Here is a 20,760-nt window from a genome sequence, read left to right on the forward strand (position 1 = left end):
GCCTGTCAGTCACAAATGTAAGACGGTGTCAAGCTTGGGTGTAGTAAAATATGATTTAGAGGGTGCCGAGTGAATGTTAGGTGCTGCCTTACAGTGCAGTGTATGTGTGTGTGTTGAATTTTTGATTTTTGATTGTTTCTTTCTTTCTTTTTTTTTTTCCATACTATTTATTACTTGAGGCCAGCAGCACAGCAACAGCCAGAGTTGCAGGTGTGTGTATATATAGCTGACTGCTGGGATACCTGAGGAGTAGGTGAAGAGTAGGAGTTGAGGAAATACAGGTATAATTGGTGGGTAGGTGAATAGCGATTGGCAGGCAGTAAAAATGAAAGATTCTGTGTGTGTGTGTGTGTGTGTGTGTGTGTGTGTGTGTGTGTGTGTGTGTGTGTGTGTGTGTGTTAAGGGGACAGTGATGCGTATATGTCTAGACAGGAGACACATGGCTGGGTTAAACACACTGCAATTACACATCCACCTCCAGGTCATGTATGCGGCTCTATGTGTGTGTGTGTGTGTGTGTGTGCCTGTGTTTCAGTACATTCATGCATATGTATTGGTGTGTATTCATACTGCTTGTGGGTAACCATTCCTCTTCCTCTGTCTGTTTGTGTTACTTTCCTCTCCTCTCCTCTCCATCACTGCTGATGCCTGCAGTAGATAGGCCTCATTAGTGTATGACTGTTCATGATATCTCTGACTGACTCATTTGTCTGTCCCCTATTGTCTTCCTCTCTCATATCTCTGTTTGCCCTCCCCGAGGAGAACGGAGAAGGCGAGGGAGTGGGATTCACTCCCCCAATCCAACCCTCTCGCCTCTCTCTCCTCAAGCATCGCTTGCCTTCCTTCCCTCCCTCCCTCCAGCGTCATCCTTTCATACCGTTTTGCCTTACCACATTATGATAAGCCTCAGAACCTCTCTAACTTTTAGCCCATCTTAGTCTCTGTTTTACTGATACAAAATGAGGAAGAAAATAATTGGTTCACGTTAAAATGATGTTCACTCAGTTCATCACATCACTCCAGCCTCTCCAAACAATCTTGTATTTGGAATCCCCAAAATTTTATCTTATGCTACCTTGAATATACTTAAAATTTTCGGAGAAATGCTATAAAACATTTTCTTTTTAATTTTGAAAAGGTACCGTTAAAGTGCTACATGTTTCCAAACCAATCCAGACTCTTTTTATTGTAATTGCCCATTTTGTCTCATTGTGCACTTTTTTGGACTTCAAACGACTTTAATTCTTCATAGAGTCAAAAAGGTGCTGGAAACATTCCTCAGAGATTTTGGTGCGTATTGACATAATCACACAGTTGCTGCAGATTTGTCAGCTGCACATCTATGATGTGAATCTCCTGTTCTATCGCTTCCCATAAGTGCTCTATTGGATTGAGATCTGGTGACTGTGGAGGCCAGTCGAGTACAGTGAAACCAGTTTGAGATTATCTGAGCTTTGTGACATGGCACTCTATCCTGCTGGAAGCAGCCATCAGATGATGGGTACACGATGGTCATAAAGGGATGGACACGGTCAACCACAACACTCAGCTAGACTGTGTTGTTAAACGGTACTCAGTTGGTACAAAAGGATAAAAAGTGTGCAAAGAAAATAGCCCGCACCATTACACCATCGCCTTTCCAGTAGATCAGCAGTTTCTGAAATCATCAGACCAGCTTGTCTGGCACCAACAACCATATAACTTTCAGAGTCCCCATTCTGATGCTCACTTTTGAATTTCAGGAGGTCTTCTTGACCATGTCTACATATCTAAATGCATTAAGTTGTGCCATTGGCTGATTAGATAATTGCAGTAAGAGGTAGTCGAACAGTTTTAATCAAGTGAAATGATTTTTCGGACATTATCAAGTTTGTTCTTCCAAATCAACAATGTCTCTTCTCATTTCATTTTTCTCTAGCTCCCAAGTGAGTATGAAGCTAATCCAGAGCTGCTGTTTTATCGAATCACACACCTCAACCACCGCCAGCAGTACCTGATCTGGGCTGCAGCCGTCACCACTGCAGGCCGAGGTAACTTCAGCGAAAAGGTCACTGTGGAGCCAGCTGCCAAAGGTGAGTCCCTCGATATGAAAGGGAGACCCATGATTAGTGGAAGTGCCCACTGTTGATAAAAGACCCTCAAAATTTAAGTTTGATAATTTTATCGAGGTTCAATGCTAAATTTGTGAAGTAATCTTTTGACCGACTTTTGTTTGGTGGAAGAAACAAACAGTGCCCTCTTTTTCCTGTTTATTTTCCCCTGCTTCTGTCCTCTCTCTCAGGAACTATTAGGATACATCCGCTGTTAGAGTGGTGCTGCTCTACAAACCACTCGTTTTCTCTCCGACTATTCTTCACCCCACTGCACCACTCATGAACTAAAAATAAGCATTTTTAAAGGATGTTTTGCTTTACATGCCCCATCATCTTCTTACTGCATTACGTTTGCTATACAATGGAGGAAATAATTATTTGCTCCCCTGCTGAATTTATAAGTTTGCTCACTTACAAAGAAATGAACAGTCTCTAATTTTTATGCAAGTTTTGTTTTAATGAAGAGAGACAAAAAAATCCAGGACAAATGCACATTACATGAAAGTTATACACTGATTTGTCTATAAATTTGTATATATATAAATAAGTAATTGATCCCAGACCCAGCCACACAGACTGGCAAGCCAATCTGTGTGAGCCCGATCTTGCCTCATGGGGTGAGAATAATCATGAGAAAACTACACAGCAGAAGCTTGTTAGTGATCTAAAGGCATTTTGGGACTGCAGTCACCAAGAATACCATTGGTAACACACTACGCCATAAAGGACTGTAATCTTGCTGCACATGTCATGTGTTTTTATTTGATAGTAGATGTGATGTAATTATTCCCAATATTATATTTTCTACTCCACAGCCCCTACTTTCGTTCTTTATTTCTGTGTTACTGCTCGCTTTGACGTTACAGAGGTGCACGATTAATTTTAGAGTTCAGAGGGCACCAGATAAACTGCTCTCATCCAGGGAAATGATAAGAGGGGAGCAACAGAGGTGGGCAGCAGGTGGAGGAAAAAAGAGCTGAGCTAACTAATATAGAAGACAATAGAGAGGCAAAGTGTTTAAGAAAATGAAAATGGCAGTTAAATCAATAGGCTTTGGATTAAAGGCCAGGTTGAATAAAGGCGTAAGAATGAATAGAGTGCCTTTTCTTTATCTGTTCATTCCTTTGACTTGGATGCAAAGGTTTGTTAATGTGTGCTCATATTGGAGTGTGCTGCTGATCGGCAGCTGTAATAGACAGTGTCCTCCAGGCTTGCTCACTCAATACTTCATTCAACCTTAACATAAGTGCACCAGAGCACCCTAGCATTAAGACGCCAAGCTTGGGAAAGAAAGCGAGACAGAGAGGGTAGGGGAGTGACAGAGAATAAGAGGGTTATGTGCCTGAATGGAAAGACTTTTTTTTTCATATCCCCTCTTCTCATTCTTTGTATTCTTTATATATATATATATATATATATATATATATATATATATATATATATATGTTCTATTTTTTTCCAGCCAGTGTAACAAATTCTAATGTGAATTATAGGGAGTACACATTTCCTCTCAGTTAATTGTGCTTATTAAAAGAATTCTAGCAAGAAGATAAATCAATGTATGCACATGCATTAACACTGGGATGTATTGGTTCAAAACCAAGTGATTGTTAATTGGATTTGAAAATTATTTGACAACAGCAAATCATCCGATTGGTGCATATTAATTAGTCTATTGCTCAGCTGGTCTTATGGGCTGCTTGAGTGTTAATGCAATTAGCTCTAAAGGTCTTTTTATTAAATTTCTCTGCCTCTATACACCTTTCACTTTTTTCCTTTCCTGCACCAGCCCCAGCTAAAATCCTCTCATTTGGCGGTACCGTGACCACTCCCTGGATGAAAGAGGTGCGACTGCCCTGTAGCTCAGTAGGAGAACCTACACCTACCATAAAATGGACCAAAGACAGGTGAGAATCCACACTAGAAATACTGAAGCAGAGTGTTCTTGCTGCTGTAATTCCTCTGAGAATTGATTACAGACAATTAAGTGCACATGCTAAGGTAATGTGCAGACAGTGTACCTCACTTCTTGCCAATTTCATTTGGGATAGCCTCCAGCTTCATTGCAGTCCTGGTTGGATGAGCCATTAAAAATTATTATGAAAACCTTCAGACTAGAAACTATGCAAAACACCAAGTCAGATCCTAACTTACATCTTAACACAAGTGATCCACCTTAACCAGGAGTGGGCAATTAATTTTCTCCAGGGGCCACGAGAGAAGCTGGGACTGTTGTGGAGGGCCCACCAGTATGGTTATAATGAGATAAAGTTAATATTGAACAGAACTAAGTTTGTCTTATTGCTGCAGCTTTCTACAAAAGTCCCAGTTTCTCTTGTATCCCCTTGGAGTCCATCCTCATGAGTAAAACTAAGACAAAAGAACATATAACGATATAGCAAAAATTAATAAATCATTAACATTGTTAATCAGAGAAATAGATTAGAATTAATTCAATTTTATTAATCTTTTATTATATTAAATAATTTTTATGACCATAGGTGTTTCAAAGTGGCTGCTGATACTTAATTAACCCTAATAATAGACTGAAGGTCCTCTTATCAGTGTCTCTTTCTCTTCAATAGTGAGGACACAGCCATACCAGTTTCTCTAGATGGGCAGCGTCTCATTTTGGCTAATGGGACTCTGGTGCTGCGCTCTGTCAAAGCTGAGGATTCTGGTTACTACACCTGCACAGCCACAAACACACTTGGCTTTGACACTATTATAGTCAACCTTTTGGTGCAAGGTAAGCGAATGGCTATAATGACACACTAGCAAACTTTTTTTACGTAATAAACATTAAGATTTGCCAAAATGAATACATAACTCATCAAAAGTATGTCTTTGATAATATAAGTCATGGTATTATAAGATTCTGTGCCTCGTCCTCAGTACCTCCAGACCAGCCACGTCTAACCGTCTCTACCACCTCCACCTCCTCCATCACTCTGGCTTGGATACCAGGAGACAATGGCGGCAGCTCTATAAGAGGTGCGTAATTTTTCGGAGGAAAGCCGTATATCTGTCTCTCCTCTTGTGTACTCACATTACTTTCCTCTTGTCTATAGCTGACATGTTTGTCGTGCCTCAGCTTGTCTCCTGCCTGGCATTATTGGTAGTGTCTCTATTGACCTATTAGTTTATTGAATGGTGTCTTGGTTTTATGTTTCCCTGTTAATTGTGTGTCTGTTTGATTAGCTGATTATTGATGAGCTGTATGTGAAGATGGCCACAGTGTGCGTGACTGGGTCTCTCCCTTTGGTCAGGCTGTGGCAGTTTAACTTATTACTGCTCTATATGACACACTCAAGCACCATATATGGTTTTGGTAAAGCCGCTATTCTACCTTATGTGATTACAGAATAAATGACAATGAAAACAAACAAATAAAACCAGAGAAATTTCAGTAGATGACATTTAGTAATAGCTTCTTGCAATCAGCACATGAAGGCCTCCAAAACTGAATAGAATATACTCCTTTTGGAAACCGTGCTGCCAGGATGACCCAAGAAAGACTTGCGTGCATGCATTATGCAAAACTGAAACAGGATATAATGCATAAACTTAAACAGCCTCTACTGGATGTGCAGCTTAGTATTCAAATAGGGATGTGCCAGTATTTGCATACAGCATCTAGTCTTATGTGTCCATAAATCTTTTCTGTAGAACTTGTGTGATAGCCTGAAGTCCCGTCGCTAAATCCACCGGCTCATTGTCAGCAATAGTTCCTTGTCACGCACCTGTTTTGCAGTATCACTGCCCTGATGTCTGTATATGATTCCCTTTCAGAAAAAACATGCTAGTGTGCACTAATAAAGCCATTTTCAGCTGGTAATGAGGACTTTTTTCCAGTTTGTGTAAAAATAAAATAATTTCTAAATAGACAAATCGCCAAATGTTGCAGACTGGTCCCATACACTGAGAATCTTATATTATGTACAACAGCAGTCAGTCATAGTGTTCTTCCAGCCTGTTGTTGTGCTGTTCTGTACTGTTCACTGTGCTATCTTCTGTTATGTTCTGCTGTGTCCTCTTCTGTTCTGTGACAGACCGAGGGTGACTATAAAACTTACAGACACTGCTCGATCTGCATGTTAACCCTTTTTAACGTTTTGGACTCCATCGCACCATCTGTTAGAAAAAGAGAGAGAGTAAGGAAATGAAGATGGTACAAAGAGTACAAGGAAACACTCAGAGTGAGACAGTCATATATGCGTAATCATATACAGGCAGAAGGAAAGACAGAGGATTAGATGGAAGGTGTCTCAGAGTGGGAGGGAGTTGGCTCTTCAAGGCAGCTGATTATAAAAACAGTCACCATATTGCATGCCCTCATTTGCATAGATGCTCAGTCAGCGCCATCCCAGTCTTGGGGTTTGTAGGTAACTAATGGCGGCATAGACAGAGAGCAGCTACACCATCCTCCAATTGAGGCTTAACTGGACAAGGGAAGTGCAATCATACATTGCCATCTAGTGGCCAGGAGTGGTACCAATGTCTGAAAGTTCAGTAGACTTTATATTAGTGAGGGATTTGCATCAAACTGAGAAAAAACTATTTTGTGCATGTCTCATTTCTTATGCAGGTTTTGTTCTGCAGTACTCTGTAGACAACACAGAGGAATGGAAAGATGTTTTCATCAGTTCTAGCGAGCGCTCTTTCAAATTGGACAACCTGCGCTGTGGGACCTGGTACAAAGTCAAGCTGGCTGCCAAGAACAGCGTTGGTGCTGGACGTATCAGTGAGATCATTGAGGCAAAGACTCACGGGCGAGGTGAGAAGCTGGCAGAAAAGGACTTTAAACAATATATACAGCAGACAAGTAAAAAAAAATATTTTTACACAATGGAATTATTTTTGAAAAGGGGTTCTAGATAACACTCAGAAAATACAGCAGGTCACATGTGAGGAGGTCAACAAAAAACGTCAACTGAAAGTGTTTAATGCACCTTTAAATGTATCTTTTCCGCAATCTCAAAATTTGAATTGACTTTTGAAAAATGTGAATGAATAGATGATATACGAATAGATCATGTGTTTTATTACAGGAGGGTTATTTTCTTTCATCTATGCTTCAGTCTATTCAAATGATATCAAATTAGTTTCAATATTAAATATCAGAATTAAAACATTTGATACATTTAATGCTTTTTCATTTACAAATGGCTCCAAAGCAAGGTTACGTGTCATTAGTAAGGCTTTAAATTAATGTACACTGCTCTCAAAATGCAGTGGGAAAGGTTTGTTTTATGGACAGTGATATGACTGACCAGCGGGATGTTTATGCTGTCATTAAACTTCTTATAGTGCAGTCCAGTTTCAAATTTGGTAGTCATTACTAAATGCATATTTAACCTCTCAGAGATTATGCAAACATATTACATACAATACTAAACTTTGCTGCTTCAGTTTTTGCTGTAACTGCATCAATATATTATTTAGTTTATTTAACTGAATGTTGTGTGCAGGCTGCTGATGACCTGTGTTAACCATATTACCTGTGAAATGCCATTCCAAATATTGTTTTAATATTCTGAGCATATTCTGCATCAAACCGTTGCTGCCTTTACAGAACCCCAGTTCAACAAAGACCAGCCTGTCTTCACCCACATTAACTCCAGCCATGCTCGCCTCAACTTGCAAGGCTGGGCCAGTGGAGGCTGTCCGATCACAGCTGTCACGCTAGAATTTAGACCGAAAGGTGAGTGGTTCCTTTTTCATTTTTCAGTTTTTGGTAATATTGGAGATGTCCTGATATAAATTCAATGGAAAAGTGACCAAACTTAGACACATATATTATTTTTTCTTGAAAAAACGTGATCGTAATTAAGAGTCGTGTGCACTCGTGCAGGCACTTGGACATGGCAGAACGTGCGCACCAACGCCACCACAGATGTGTTCCTGGCAGAGCTGCGTGAGGCCACCTGGTATGAGTTAAAGATGAAAGCTTGTAACAGTGCTGGCTGTGGTAACCAGAGCTCCCAGTTTGCCACTCTAGACTATGATGGCAGTGAGTACAAGATGATCTTCATTTGCCATTTACTTTGGATAAATGGCATTGTTTTAATGAGAAATCCATTAAAATGGGTACCTTATGATATTGTCTTATGAAAGCACATTAAACTGATCTCTACAGGCACAATACCGCCAATTAAATCCCCTCTGGAGAAGAACGACGATGTCAAGAAGCTGTTTTCTATTGGCTGTCCTGTGATCTTGGTCACACTTGGTGTTGCGTTGCTCTTCATCATTCGCAAGAAACGCAAAGAAAAGAGACTAAAGAGACTGAGAGGTGAGAGAAGAAATAAGAAGAGAGGAGATAAGTGGTGAAAATGAGAGAGAATATTACATTCAGCCTGCAGAGCATTTATTCTAAGAATACTTGTTTGTCAAAAAAAAATGAAAAATTAATTATATCCTCTGTTCTCGTTAGATGCCAAAAGCTTAGCAGAGATGCTGATCAGGTAAGACTGGAATGTATTCTCAGCAAATTAAGCTTGAAATATTATTAAGCGTAACCTAAAATCCACTCAAAAATCAACTTTCTTTCCCATTTTCTTCAAACTATGCATGTTTGTGTGTGCTCGTCTTGTATCTATGAATTAGTAAAAACAACCGCAGTTTCGACACCCCGGTTAAAGGGCCTCCTCAGGGCCCACGGCTGCACATCGACATCCCCAGAGTGCAGCTGCTAATTGAGGACAAAGAAGGCATCAAGCAAATCGGTGAGAGGAAGAGAGAGAAAGAGAGACTTGTCGCATATGTTCACACAACTATGCCGAGGACCGAATCGATGACCGTTACATGAAATGCGGTGTTAGGCTAATTGTTATTTTGTTGACACACAATATTTCTGCCTGTCATAGGTGAGGACAAGGCCACTATCCCTGTGACAGACACAGAGTTTAACCAAACTGGGAACCCTCAGAGCTTTTGCACTGGTGTGTCAGTCCATCATCCTGCCCTCATCCAGAACACTGGCCCTTTGATTGACATGTCTGACATCCGGCCAGGAACCAGTATGTGCTTTTACTCCTCACTCTCCATTATATCATTAAATGTTTAACCTTGAATATGTTCATTAAATGCAACATTTCTGCTCAGTTCAATTGAGTTAATAGTATTATTTTTTCATGAATGATTCAAATGTTCTCTGGACCAAAATATGAAGACCAATCTTTCTTATTTTTAAATTCTTGTTGATTTATTCCGGCTGTGAACATCCAACCCTTCTTATTTCTTCATCCATTTACCATCAGATCCAGTGTCAAGGAAGAGTGTTAAGTCAGCCCACAGCATCAGGAACCGCTACTCTAGTCAGTGGACTCTGACCAAGTGCCAGGCCTCTACGCCAGCCCGTACTCTCACCTCAGACTGGCGCACAGTTGGCTCCCAGCATGGCATCACTGTCACAGAGAGTGACAGCTACAGTGCCAGCCTCTCGCAGGACACAGGTTAGTACATGGGTGAAATGACACTTACAGCCATTAGCATGTACATACAATTAAGGCTATTTATCTGCAGGAAGCAAATGTGATTTTGCAGTAGGCTATGAAAGGGGCTTGCCTTCATTTCCTTTCCTTATTTTTTTGAACAGATAAAGGGCGCAACAGCATGGTGTCAACAGAGAGTGCCTCCTCCACCTACGAGGAGCTGGCAAGAGCATATGAGCATGCCAAGCTGGAGGAACACCTGCAACATGCTAAATTTGAGATTACAGAGTGCTTTATTTCTGACAGCTCATCTGATCAGATGACTACAGGTACCAACGACAATGCAGACAGCATGACGTCCATGAGCACACCGTCAGAGCCCGGCATCTGCCGTTTTACTGCCTCGCCACCTAAACCCCAAGACTATGACCGTGGCAAGAATGTAGCTGTTCCCATTCCGCATCGCGCCAAGAGTGAGTTGTCACCTCTAAGCATGATTCTTTTTTGTCTGTTAGGATTTTTAATATGAAAACAAATTTAAAAAGTATGGCCAAAGGCTTAAAATTGTATTGTGAAAATCAGACTTCATGTAAGTAAATGTTTTCTGTAAATAACTCAAACAAACTGTAGATAGTATGCATGTATTCTGATTATTAGATGAGTTTATAGCAATTATTGTGGTGCACAGTATACTATCCATTATATCCTATAAGCTTGTGCAGTGATGATAAATTTTACTTTTCCCTTCCAGGTGACTACTGCAACCTACCCCTCTACATGAAGTCAGACCCCTTTTTTCGAAAGCAGGCAGAGCGTCATGACCCGTGTCCAGTGGTCCCACCACGTGAAGCCTCTATTCGTGGCCTGGCCCAACGTGCATACCACACCCAGGGCCGTCATGTGACTATGGACTCTGCAAAACAGCAGGCCCTAACCATGGGCCACTCTGGTCTGTCCAATCTCACATCCTCTGGGGCTTCCTCGGGAGGGGCAACAGGAGGCGGTGGTTGTGGCAGTGGGAGTGGAGGGGCATCTGCTAGCTCTAGCAGCTCCACACTTCCCCAGAGAACTCTCACAATGCCTGGCTCCTCTGCTGCAGGAGCCCAGAGTGCAGCGGCAGCTGCTGCTTCTGCTGCGGCTTCTGGGGCATCATCATCCTCCGGTGGAGGTGGGGCAGTAGGGGCCACAGGAGGGACCCCTGGAGGTGCATCTTCATCTTCCTCCAAGATGGGAGGATCCAGAGACTCTCTCCTGGAGAGCAGCTCCTCGGGCTTAGGCAGACTACAGAAGCAAAGGGATGGAGGGGCGGGGGCCTACTCCAAGTCCTACACACTGGTGTAGCCTGTCATCACTGCGGCCTGTCACTGTAACTCTTCATTGAATGCTGGTCAAGCCATCGCTTGCCTAGAGCCTCTATGAAAAATTGGGGTGAGAAACATACAGATGCACAGCTTACCTGTCAGTGCCTGTGCTGTGCCAGGCTGCAGGGGGCTGGTTGGGTTCCCACTGACAATATTATATGATGGGGTCAGAGTTGGGTCTCCACAGCACAGGGGTTTGCCTTTCTTTCTGCCTGATTGCTTTCTGTTATTATTGTGTCATTTTTATCTCTTACTTCATCACCCTGGGAAACACCTTTGCCAAAACATAGATGATTTATTCACATTTGTTAACTCTATATTTTGATTTTCTGGCAAAGACACAGTACTTATGCACAAAATGCTTTCCACGTGCACTGTCTTGTTTTCTGGATCAAGACAGCTGTAGAATGAACCAGGTTGCTTGAGTTTCAGAGAGATGTGTATTAAGATTTTTAGGTTTTTAAAAATGTTGCTTTTTTGGCCTCTGATGGAAAGGAGCTCATATCACAGCATTGTGCCATGGCAGGATGCTTTATTGTATGCATTAACCACCAACCTTGGTGTTACACTGGCTCTGAAAGATTACTCCATCGTGGATTCGTACATTAGAGGCAATGGATGGACCGTCGTCTCAATATCAGATTTGAGACAAAGGGATTTTCATATACATGCAATGGATGATACAGCATAGTGGTCTTAATTGATGCTTTTCTAAACAGACTCAAAGCAGAGAAGATGGGAAAAAAATTCAAGCATCATAAAGTGCAAGATGAATCCAACCTTTTTCTTTTAAATCAGTTTTCTGTTTATTTTCAGATGATGGAAATATAATCTCATGTGCACTAAGAGAAAATTAGAATGGATCCAAGTAACAGAAACCTTCAACAGCCTGTGTGCGTGCGTGTGTGTGTGTGTGTGTGCGCGCGTGCAAGCGTGTTTGCGCGGGTGTATATGTGTGTATATAAATGTATGCATGTGGCAGGCACACCAACGATGGACCTTTTTAAAATCAGTCTGTATGCTGACCTCTTGGGCAGACATCTGTGTCAAAACTGACAAATGTTCATTTTGTACCTGTGAAAGGGGATAATGGGTCGATGCTGATGATGTAACGCAACGACCCTAATTTGGTCCAGCATTTTGAACTTTGTTTTGGATTGACGACATGGCTTAGGAAATGAAAAACACAGGAAAAGAAGTGGGTTCAGAAGAGAGCTATTACAGATTATAAGAACTAGGTCCCTCTTTTTCTCTTAAACTTCCTCAAGAAGGAAGCGACCATTATATGATTCATCATGGCGCCACAATATCCATTATGTTTTTTGTTTTAAGCCATTTTACCTGTGCCCTTTTCCTCCCTTTCTGTCCTTTCCCACTTTCACCTTTACCCACCCGGTCCATCATCATATCCATACAGTGTCACTGTGATCTACTGCTAGCTTACTGGCAGGTCAAAGAGACAGACTGACTGAGAGAAGAGGTCTAATATGCACAGACGGGCAGAAATGCTATTTGATGTGTAGTGTCAGCTTGAATGAGAAGCAAGTCGCAGCAGATTTATGGAGATTTATGAAGAAAAATCATATTTGCATAATCTTGAATTTATAAACAGACAGTAATGTTTAAGAGTATAATCAGAGGGATCGAGCGTCAATATAATGTGAAGTAGCAGAGAGATTTTTCTTCAAAAATAAGTGGTCTTTGAAACTAAAAGGAGTATTTTCAAGTCCCTCCACCTTGCTGAAATTATTTTTAGCTTTATGCATGGTACTGTATCTTTTTTTTATTATTACTATTAGTTCTTCTCCCAAAGCTTAATCCCATAACAAAGATCGTTCCAAAAAAAAAAGAAGAGTTGCTCCACATGTTTTTCAGTGGTCGAACATAACATCAGGGCTCTCGCAATAGAAAAAAGAAAAAGATATATGTTTGTTTTCAAAAGTATGTACATATATATTTCTATTCAAATATATAGCAAATATATGAATATTGAAAAAAATGCAGAGAAATATAAAAGCCGTTCTAATTGAAAATATATATAAAAGATCACAAGACAATCGCTCAGAGTGAAAAAAATTGCCAGAAGAGAAGAAGGAAAAAGAAGAGGGAAGTTTAAACGGGTAGCACAACCATGGGCAGAAGATCTTAGAGCGAAAGGAAGTTGTGTGAAAGAAAATTAAGTGGTGAAACTAAGGTTTGAACCCCTTGTGATTTTGTAAATGTTCAAAGCTGTACCGCCTGTGCAGCAGGTAGCAGCTGAAAGGACAAGCACAGTAAAGTCAAATTATAGTGTGAGATTGTGTCGCTGGTTAACTGTGGTTTATGGCTCAGTGCAGAAAGTGTGGTGTTGAAAAAGAAAACAGTATAACGAGGACAGTCTATACAGTGAGAATCTTGTATTATGTTGTATTGTACCTTCTGAAGGTGTGTTCACAAACTCAATGCCATTACCTATAATTATAATTAATGACAACAAACAACCAACAAGTATTTCTGTTTCCTATCTGTGTCACAGCAAGTCATTCCCAAACTCCAGGAGTGCAGTCCAATGAGCATACCACACAGTGGTGTTTAAAAACTGCTTCTAAATGTATCCATGCTCCCTTTCGTTTGAAAACTAGCCGGGAGAGATATGTATTTTTGCTTTTTGTTGCTAATGGTTACGATGCCTTTTCTTTTAGCTTTTACATTTCAAGTTATGCAAATACTTGTCTTCAGAAAAACAAGAGTTTGGGAATGGGGCAGGCCTGCTTTCACAACCAGGGGCTTCCTTACTCCAGTTGTATGGATATTGGTTGGAATGATGAAATAAAGTTCTGTCCAACCTGCTTTCCCCAGTTCTTCAGTGAAGTTGCTTCTACCGTATAACACCGATCCTCTGTCAGTTTGCTTAAAGTAAATGTAATGTCTGTCTTTAAAGAAAATTCCACCCTCCAAACATTTCCAGAATTCTAGTAGGCCATAAATGTCCATGTAACATTTTGCCATTACATATAATATGCGTTTTAACATTTAGCTTATTTTGATACTTTATAGCAGATGGTTTTTTTAATTTTTTTGTCCACCCAAACATATGAACACTGAATTGCTTTCAATGCATTTTACAAAGCATACTCACATAGTAAGGAAAATGTTAATCATACTCAAATTTCCATTTTAATATTAATGATAATACATCAGTTTTAGAAGTTTATGTACCAAATAGCGAGTATAGAAAAGATAAAATCACTAACATTTATTAAGGGAAAAAAACAATCCACTGGATAAAGTGGTCCTCATATTTTATTCTTATTTCTCTTATTATATTTGGACAGCTTTTCAGCTTACGAAACATCTGGGGTGGATTTTTCCTTAAAATACAACAACATACTTTCAAACTGACTTTGCCTGTGTTTGTAAGGCCAACTTCACACGTTCCACTTCCCCAACGTTTTCCCCATCTGCCAATCAATCAGAACCCCGTCTCCACCCCCACCGTTCCCCGTTGTCCACTTATACAGCTTATGTTTTACTCCATAATAGAAGACTTGTGTACATAGGAAAGTGTTTTGTATAAATGAGTACTATTTTCGACATCTTCACTAGAAACCAGGGCACAATGTAAACTTTGAACTGAAGCTATTGTAATGAAACAGAAGAGGACTTAACGGCAAGACTATAAAATTATACAGACACCGCTTTATCTTGATTTATGGACCAGTTAAAACGTGTCAGAGTGGACCATGCATAATTAAAAAAATATATTGTTTTCTTCTTTTACAGGGCATTTGGTTGAGTTGTCTCCTTTTTTTTTTTTTTTTTTTGTTGATTTTTTAATATTATTGTAATTTAGTTTGTTTTTACTTTGTCACAAAATTTAGAGTTTGCTTTTTTAAAAATCATTAATAAATTATTAATCCACATTTGTGGGGAGGGGAGCAGCATTGCATGTACTGAAAATTTTGCTGGTTATAAAAGAAAAAGGAAAATGGTGAATTGACCAATTTAAAAGGGGATTACTGAAACCATTTTCAAAATTTAGAGGTTGTTCCTTAAACTTTTATGGGGAAACATTGCTTCAATTTGCAATTGCTTGCGTTTAACTCTACATTTTCTTTTCTATGAAAACAAAACAAAAATGGGAAAAAAAGAGTACTCAACACCTTGTGCAATAAAGCTATCTTTTTATAAACTGTGATGATATTGTTTATTGGCGACTTGCTGTTGAATGTTGAATCTTAACTTTTTCTTCTGTTTAATGAAAAATCATAAGAAGTGTGAATTTTTCAGCCATGGGGACATGTGTTGTGGATAGAGGAGGTTAAAAGCCAAATTTAACCTTTGCAAAGCCCCAAGACGTGTGAAAAAGGTCAAATGGGAACCAAGCCTGGAGAAATCTGTGCTCTTTTGCCTCATCTCAAACTAGTAGTAGAAACTTTACTGTAAATTGTAAACTGTCTTTAACTCTCCAGAGAACCAAGGAGTTTAAAATGAGGTGAAAAGTAAATTTTTTTTATTATAGACAAAATATAGCCTATAAAACTTGACATTTTTTTAAGACTGCCCAAATTGTTTAATCATCTTGCTTCACTTTTTTCAGCTAACTTTATTTAAAAAAAAATAAACACAGCAAGGTACTATGATTGGCTTTTATGTTGCTCTGAACAAGTAATTATTAATATTTGGAATATTTTGCACTTCCCCAGTAATTACTTTCATGATATCTAAGTGTACTTAAATGCTTATTTTCGTCAGCATCTCCATACAGCCACTTTAAACTATATGGAGTCATGCATGTTAGCTTTTACAGCTAGTACTGCACTTTGTGTAGTGCTTAAAAAAATTACAAGGTATACCTTATACCTTACCCAATGTAAGATTTATGCCACACAATTAAAATCTGATCATTAAAAATTATTTTCTTTTAAATTATGTAATCATTAATCCTCCAGTATGCTCATGCTCTTTAATCAAAATGATATTTTTGATACTGAAATATAATTTTTGTTCTTATCTATGAATTGTCATATTTAATCTTAAATAAAAATATGATTAAAAATATAGTCAATTACATTATTATTTTTTTATTAAGATGCTTAATTTCTGACTCCTAAAGTGAGCAGGCTCAAATTTGGATATAAAAACATAAATTCTGTTTGTTTGCCTAATAAATAACAATATCATTTTTTATATAAGTTTTTCAACAAGTTTTTGACAGATTTGAAACATTTTAGTGTTTTCATGTTAATAAGAAATGTAAGCACCATCCAACCAGAAGGATTTATTCAGAGTTGTCTCTCTGGTAGAAAACTGACCTATAGGTTTCATACCTGGGAAACTGACCAGCCTAATATTCAGCATTGTCACTGATTCCTTCATGTTTTATTTATGTTATTGCACTTCCACATTTGTGGAGATATTTGATTTCTCAATGTCGATGATGCTGTATGTTGATCGAATGCTGATTGGCCAGAGCAGAGAAGGGATTGACAAAACAAAACAAAAAAAACACAAAGATAAACAATACAGTATGAAAAGCACAGACCGTAGATACTTTTCATTGTTTTTAACACTTGGTTTCACTTCAGCTTTTTGCATGTTATAACTTACAGCTCCTCTCCACAACTTGCTGATGGACCGACAAGAGCACAAGCAAGAGTCGAAAGACGAGCTAAACCACATATTTTTGACATTGCCCCAATCTCACAACAGACTCTCTCTGCGGGTAGATGGGCAGTGCAATGCACTTCCGCCTTAAAGCCAAAATTTCTCGTGGAGACACACAGAAACCGCGTACAATCACATCTCATGAGCAGAAAAGCAATCACACTAAGGTTAAGTTCACCTCAGGGCAGCCATGCTGACAGAAGCTCATCACATTAGTGTCTGCTTTCATTGACTTAAACTAGCTCTTTGACAACAACTTAGCCTTTTGCCTTTTGTGGCACATTTTTCTACAAGTGCTATTTACACCAAAAGAAAGCTCCTGTTTTGCTCCTGTTTCTCATTGAAAGTGAACATGTTTTATGTTGTTTTTGAGAGTTGTTAGTGGTGTTGACAGGATTTGGTTTCCAGGTGCTTTAGCCATTATCCAATACCGATGAATACCAGAATAACCTACCTGTCTTTCCACAGAAGAATTGGCGATTCCTCTGCTTCTCTATCAGGATTTCCTCTTCTTCTAATGTGGGACTCAGGTTTGACTGCACATCGACCCTTCACACCATCTTTTGATATAAATTGGTTGCATTAACATACGTTCCGGCTCTATTGTTGTGTCAGATCATACATCTTCAACACAATCAGAAGTGGACTGGCCAACTGGCAGCATCGCTGGCCTGAAGATCACTTTGACCTGAAGTGAACATTCAGTTTGATGAATTTAAACATTTTCACATTACTACATATAATAACTGTTGATAACTTTAATTGTGTTTTGCAAACTTTTACAATATTTTAAAACCTTTAAAAACATCAAATTAAATAAGCACCTTAAAATTCATACAACTTGTGAGGCAAAAATTCCTCTAAACACTAGAGGGCAGTGAAACAACATAATCTGATGATGAGTTTATTGAAATGGACTGGGGGGTTTTTTTTCTTAAGAGACATCAGTGTTTTTCCACACATTTATATACAGGAAACAACAGTCATATATAAATTAGAGAATCACACTCACTCACGCACTCTTAAAATCACATCAATCATCACAGCACAGCAAATCTGTTCATTCAGAATTACAGAATATTCACATTTATTGTTCACATAGAAATTAAAATATGGTTTTATAAGCATTGTGTGAGATGTAGGCTGCTGTATGTTAATCTGGATTACTAATCTTGGGACCTCTACTAAGTTTAAATGTATGTATATTTGAATATAAGTGTTCATATGAATTTAATCATGACATCACAGCATTCATCTAGCCTTTGATGAAATCACATGAAATCACAGCTTGCTTGCTATTGTCTCTCAGACTTGCTGGAGTAGTAAGACTCTCCTGGTCCATCTACTTGCCGTTCTTGTGTTTCTTCTGCTGGAATTTCCTGAAATGGTTCTGGATGGTAGAGGCGGCCTTCTCAACTTCAACAGGGCTGAGCGGAGTAACAGCAGGCGCTGTGCATGTCCCGTTACTGGCATTGGAGTCTGAACACGACAGGACACAGGGAATAGCCAGGAAAGTAGAGGAAATAGCCATGTAGAGAAACTCTGTAGCAATGATTGAGTTCAAGCACATTTTATATATTAGCCTTTATTGAAGCAGGCTATTTTTCTGAAAAAAAATCTTTTAAAATTGGATTTCATAGTTATTCAGAACAACTTTTCCAGGGCCACTCATCAGAATAATAGCCTGCATTTAAAATATTTACCTACAAATGTTACTTACTCTTTCTATACACGCCTATGCTGTTTCTCCTGAGGCCATCATACTGTAAATGAAACAGAACAGCCTTGTGTTATAAAACTCTTAATAGATGTGCAGGCACACACAGGAAGGAGAGTAAGTATTGGTTTAGTGCACAAGATGTAACACATACAGATTATGTGTAAGAATAATCAGTAGTGCCATCTTCTCTGGCTGACATTCAGAGTTAAACATATGCAAAACTACTAAAATACTAAACTGCAATGTATGTTCCACACTTAAGGAACTAATGGCCAAAGTACATGTGTGTCTATGACTGTGCTTTCTTTCTATATACAGTCACAGTAATGACCTCAAACACAAATCCCCTTGATTGGGATTATAGCTCAAACAGAGCAGCGGCAGGGAATCCAGAGTCTGAGGACCAGCTTATCATGCCTACCTGCCAATTTGACTGTGTGTTTCATGCCTATGTTCAGTCTCATGTGTTGGCTTTATAACCCTGTCTATGAGGTCTGCTCCCTCGTTTCACCAGACAAGCTAAGGTAAATTTAAACTGTAGCCAGTCTAAGCACATAAGGGTATAGAGCTGCTTGTTGAGTATGACTGTTGCACCTTTTCATTTAAGTACTTGAGCTCACATTAAGCACTCCAGCTATTTATCCTCGATACATTTGTAAGTTTCAGTTGTATAGAGGTTTTAGACAGAAGTAACCTTAGAAAAGGTACAAGAAAAATACAAGCCTGTCAACCAAAATTTCACTTTTACAAAAAGATGTGCGCACTTTCAACTTGGGCTGAAATATGCTCCTTTATTCGGGGATACATATTGAAACCTTCAGGAGACATCAGATGTGAACTGTGAAGATGTAGAGGCAACTTTATTTTTAAAAATATATTATTTTGCTGCTACTTTCTGAGTATAGAGGCAAACCATCTCTGCCTTTTTAAGACACATTCCTCTGCTTCTATGTCCTGTGCTTCTGGACTTTCTTTCTACTAATTACCAAAGAATAAGAAAAGATCATTTATGAGTATTGATGATTAAAAAAATACTACTACTATTAATGTACATGAGATCATAATAATCTTATGATGATATTTATACAGGCTAGAAATACTAAGAATAGAGGATGTAGTTTTACCCAACAGTTTTCTCATACAGAGAATGAAGCTATATGAACAGAACTGATGTGGTTTTTAATGTAAATTATGATCTGCAGTATCGATCTTGCTATAACTAACCTCATCTGCTTTGCTGCTCCTCCGGCTGAGAGACACTGAGTGAACCTGCCAAGGCAAAGGCTGAGACACCACATAAGGCAAAGGATCCTGTTCCCGCGTAAATCGCGCCCCTATCTGTAAATAAAAAGACGTTTTGCTTAGACATATGAATATGGGTCAAAGGTCAACAACTGGCTCGGCTCTAAATGTGAACACTGAATAACGAGAAAACAGAGAACAATGACAGGGCAGCATTTACCAGTTGGCTCTAACATAACTTGCCTGAATACATCTGGAAGCTGTAAATATAAATGTGGTTTACACTAACCAGCTGTTGCAGCACGATCCACATGTACATTCTTATTTTATAAAGCTATTGTCAATGCCATTTACCTACAAACACTTACTATACTATAGCTGATATCCTCCATAAATGAAAAAAAAGGCATCTTACTTTGTGCTAATAATCAACGTCATCATTCTTGTTGTTCTGATCTGTACAGTAGAGTGCTACCATTATAATCACCTTACCGTTTCTACCACTTTGACCACCATATACATAGCTGTTAGCATGGTTATCAACATCTTGATCGCTATTCCTTTAGGACCTTCTTCGTTTACAGTTGCTGTCTTCAGTTCTGTTGAACAAAAATAAAAATCCACACAGGCACAGGTCTGAGCAATCAGGAAGAAACGCACTCAATTCACTGTCTCAGTCTCTGACACATAAGGGTAAGACTGCTAAAGAGCTTTGCAGGACAGAAATAGAGAAGCAGTAATCTTTTCCTATGCACAACACTTATCCCTCAGGTGTGCATTGCACCTTTCCAGTAGCAGACATGCATTTATTTATCAATAAAGAAAAAGGCTATTGATAATTTAGGATGCATACAATTTAATTTAGCCTCTAGTTAAGTGTGTAGCAATCTTATTAATAAGCCGAACAACAACAACGTAATACTGAGACATACTAGAGTTACCTCCTAATGAGGTATTTTTTAAAGAAAGGTTTATACTTTATAGCAAATTGCTTTAATAAATGTTATGAAATTGTGTTAAACAAAAAAAATAAAAAGATCATATCTGACCTTCTTGGGATGAATCCCCTTCCTGGTATTTGTCCTATTTACATGATTATAATGTTCTTATGTAGGTAATCTTTTAATGAATGCTTAATACATTGTAGAACGAAGAGCAATAATAAAATTAAGCAATCAATCAGTTAGATTGGTAATCAAAACCTATTATTATTATTATTATTGTTTTTTGGGTTGTTGTTTTTTGTTGCCTGTCCCATTTGG

The 20,760-nt window shown here is 38.9% G+C and overlaps 2 protein-coding genes across 3 annotated transcripts in view; one reads left to right on the forward strand and one right to left on the reverse strand.

Moving 5' to 3' along the window:
• The window catches only part of dscaml1 (Down syndrome cell adhesion molecule like 1), a 97,846-nt gene extending 83,176 nt beyond the window's left edge, over positions 1 to 14,670 (forward strand). The window contains exons 22-35 of the mRNA XM_004543683.3: positions 1,919 to 2,072; positions 3,883 to 4,000; positions 4,679 to 4,842; positions 4,989 to 5,087; positions 6,682 to 6,870; positions 7,669 to 7,797; positions 7,948 to 8,106; positions 8,233 to 8,388; positions 8,530 to 8,560; positions 8,703 to 8,821; positions 8,963 to 9,115; positions 9,356 to 9,550; positions 9,694 to 10,002; positions 10,281 to 14,670. Coding sequence (XP_004543740.1) covers positions 1,919 to 2,072; positions 3,883 to 4,000; positions 4,679 to 4,842; positions 4,989 to 5,087; positions 6,682 to 6,870; positions 7,669 to 7,797; positions 7,948 to 8,106; positions 8,233 to 8,388; positions 8,530 to 8,560; positions 8,703 to 8,821; positions 8,963 to 9,115; positions 9,356 to 9,550; positions 9,694 to 10,002; positions 10,281 to 10,870 — 2,565 coding nt within the window. The 3' untranslated portion in view covers positions 10,871 to 14,670. The remainder of the gene's footprint in view (positions 1 to 1,918; positions 2,073 to 3,882; positions 4,001 to 4,678; positions 4,843 to 4,988; positions 5,088 to 6,681; positions 6,871 to 7,668; positions 7,798 to 7,947; positions 8,107 to 8,232; positions 8,389 to 8,529; positions 8,561 to 8,702; positions 8,822 to 8,962; positions 9,116 to 9,355; positions 9,551 to 9,693; positions 10,003 to 10,280) is intronic.
• Positions 14,671 to 17,279: 2,609 nt separating this feature from the next.
• Positions 17,280 to 20,200, reverse strand: LOC143412467 (uncharacterized). Of its 2 annotated transcripts, none has more exons than XM_076873220.1 (4): positions 19,991 to 20,200; positions 19,481 to 19,594; positions 18,257 to 18,299; positions 17,280 to 18,078 (listed from the first exon to the last, which is right to left on the reverse strand). In XM_076873220.1, the coding sequence occupies exons 1-4, from the start codon at positions 20,042 to 20,044 to the stop codon at positions 17,879 to 17,881; spliced, it is 411 nt and encodes a 136-aa protein (XP_076729335.1). In that variant the 5' UTR covers positions 20,045 to 20,200; the 3' UTR covers positions 17,280 to 17,878. The 2 variants fall into 2 exon arrangements, with proteins under 2 accessions (XP_076729335.1, XP_076729336.1); XM_076873221.1 differs by having other exon boundaries at positions 17,280 to 18,015; positions 19,991 to 20,197.
• Between the last annotated feature and the right edge of the window lie 560 nt (positions 20,201 to 20,760).

The sequence above is a fragment of the Maylandia zebra genome, linkage group LG14 (genome assembly GCF_041146795.1).
Source record: "Maylandia zebra isolate NMK-2024a linkage group LG14, Mzebra_GT3a, whole genome shotgun sequence".
Lineage (NCBI taxonomy): Eukaryota > Metazoa > Chordata > Actinopteri > Cichliformes > Cichlidae > Maylandia > Maylandia zebra.

Coding starts and splice junctions, on each gene's coding strand:
- LOC143412467 (XM_076873220.1), bottom strand. CDS start 20,044: ATGTTGATAACCATGCTAACAGCTATGTATATGGTGGTCAAAGTGGTA. Junction 19,595..19,990: donor TGGTCAAAGTGGTAGAAACG/GTAAGGTGATTA, acceptor TTTTATTTACAG/ATAGGGGCGCGATTTACGCG. Junction 18,079..18,256: donor CATAGGCGTGTATAGAAAGA/GTAAGTAACATT, acceptor TCATTGCTACAG/AGTTTCTCTACATGGCTATT.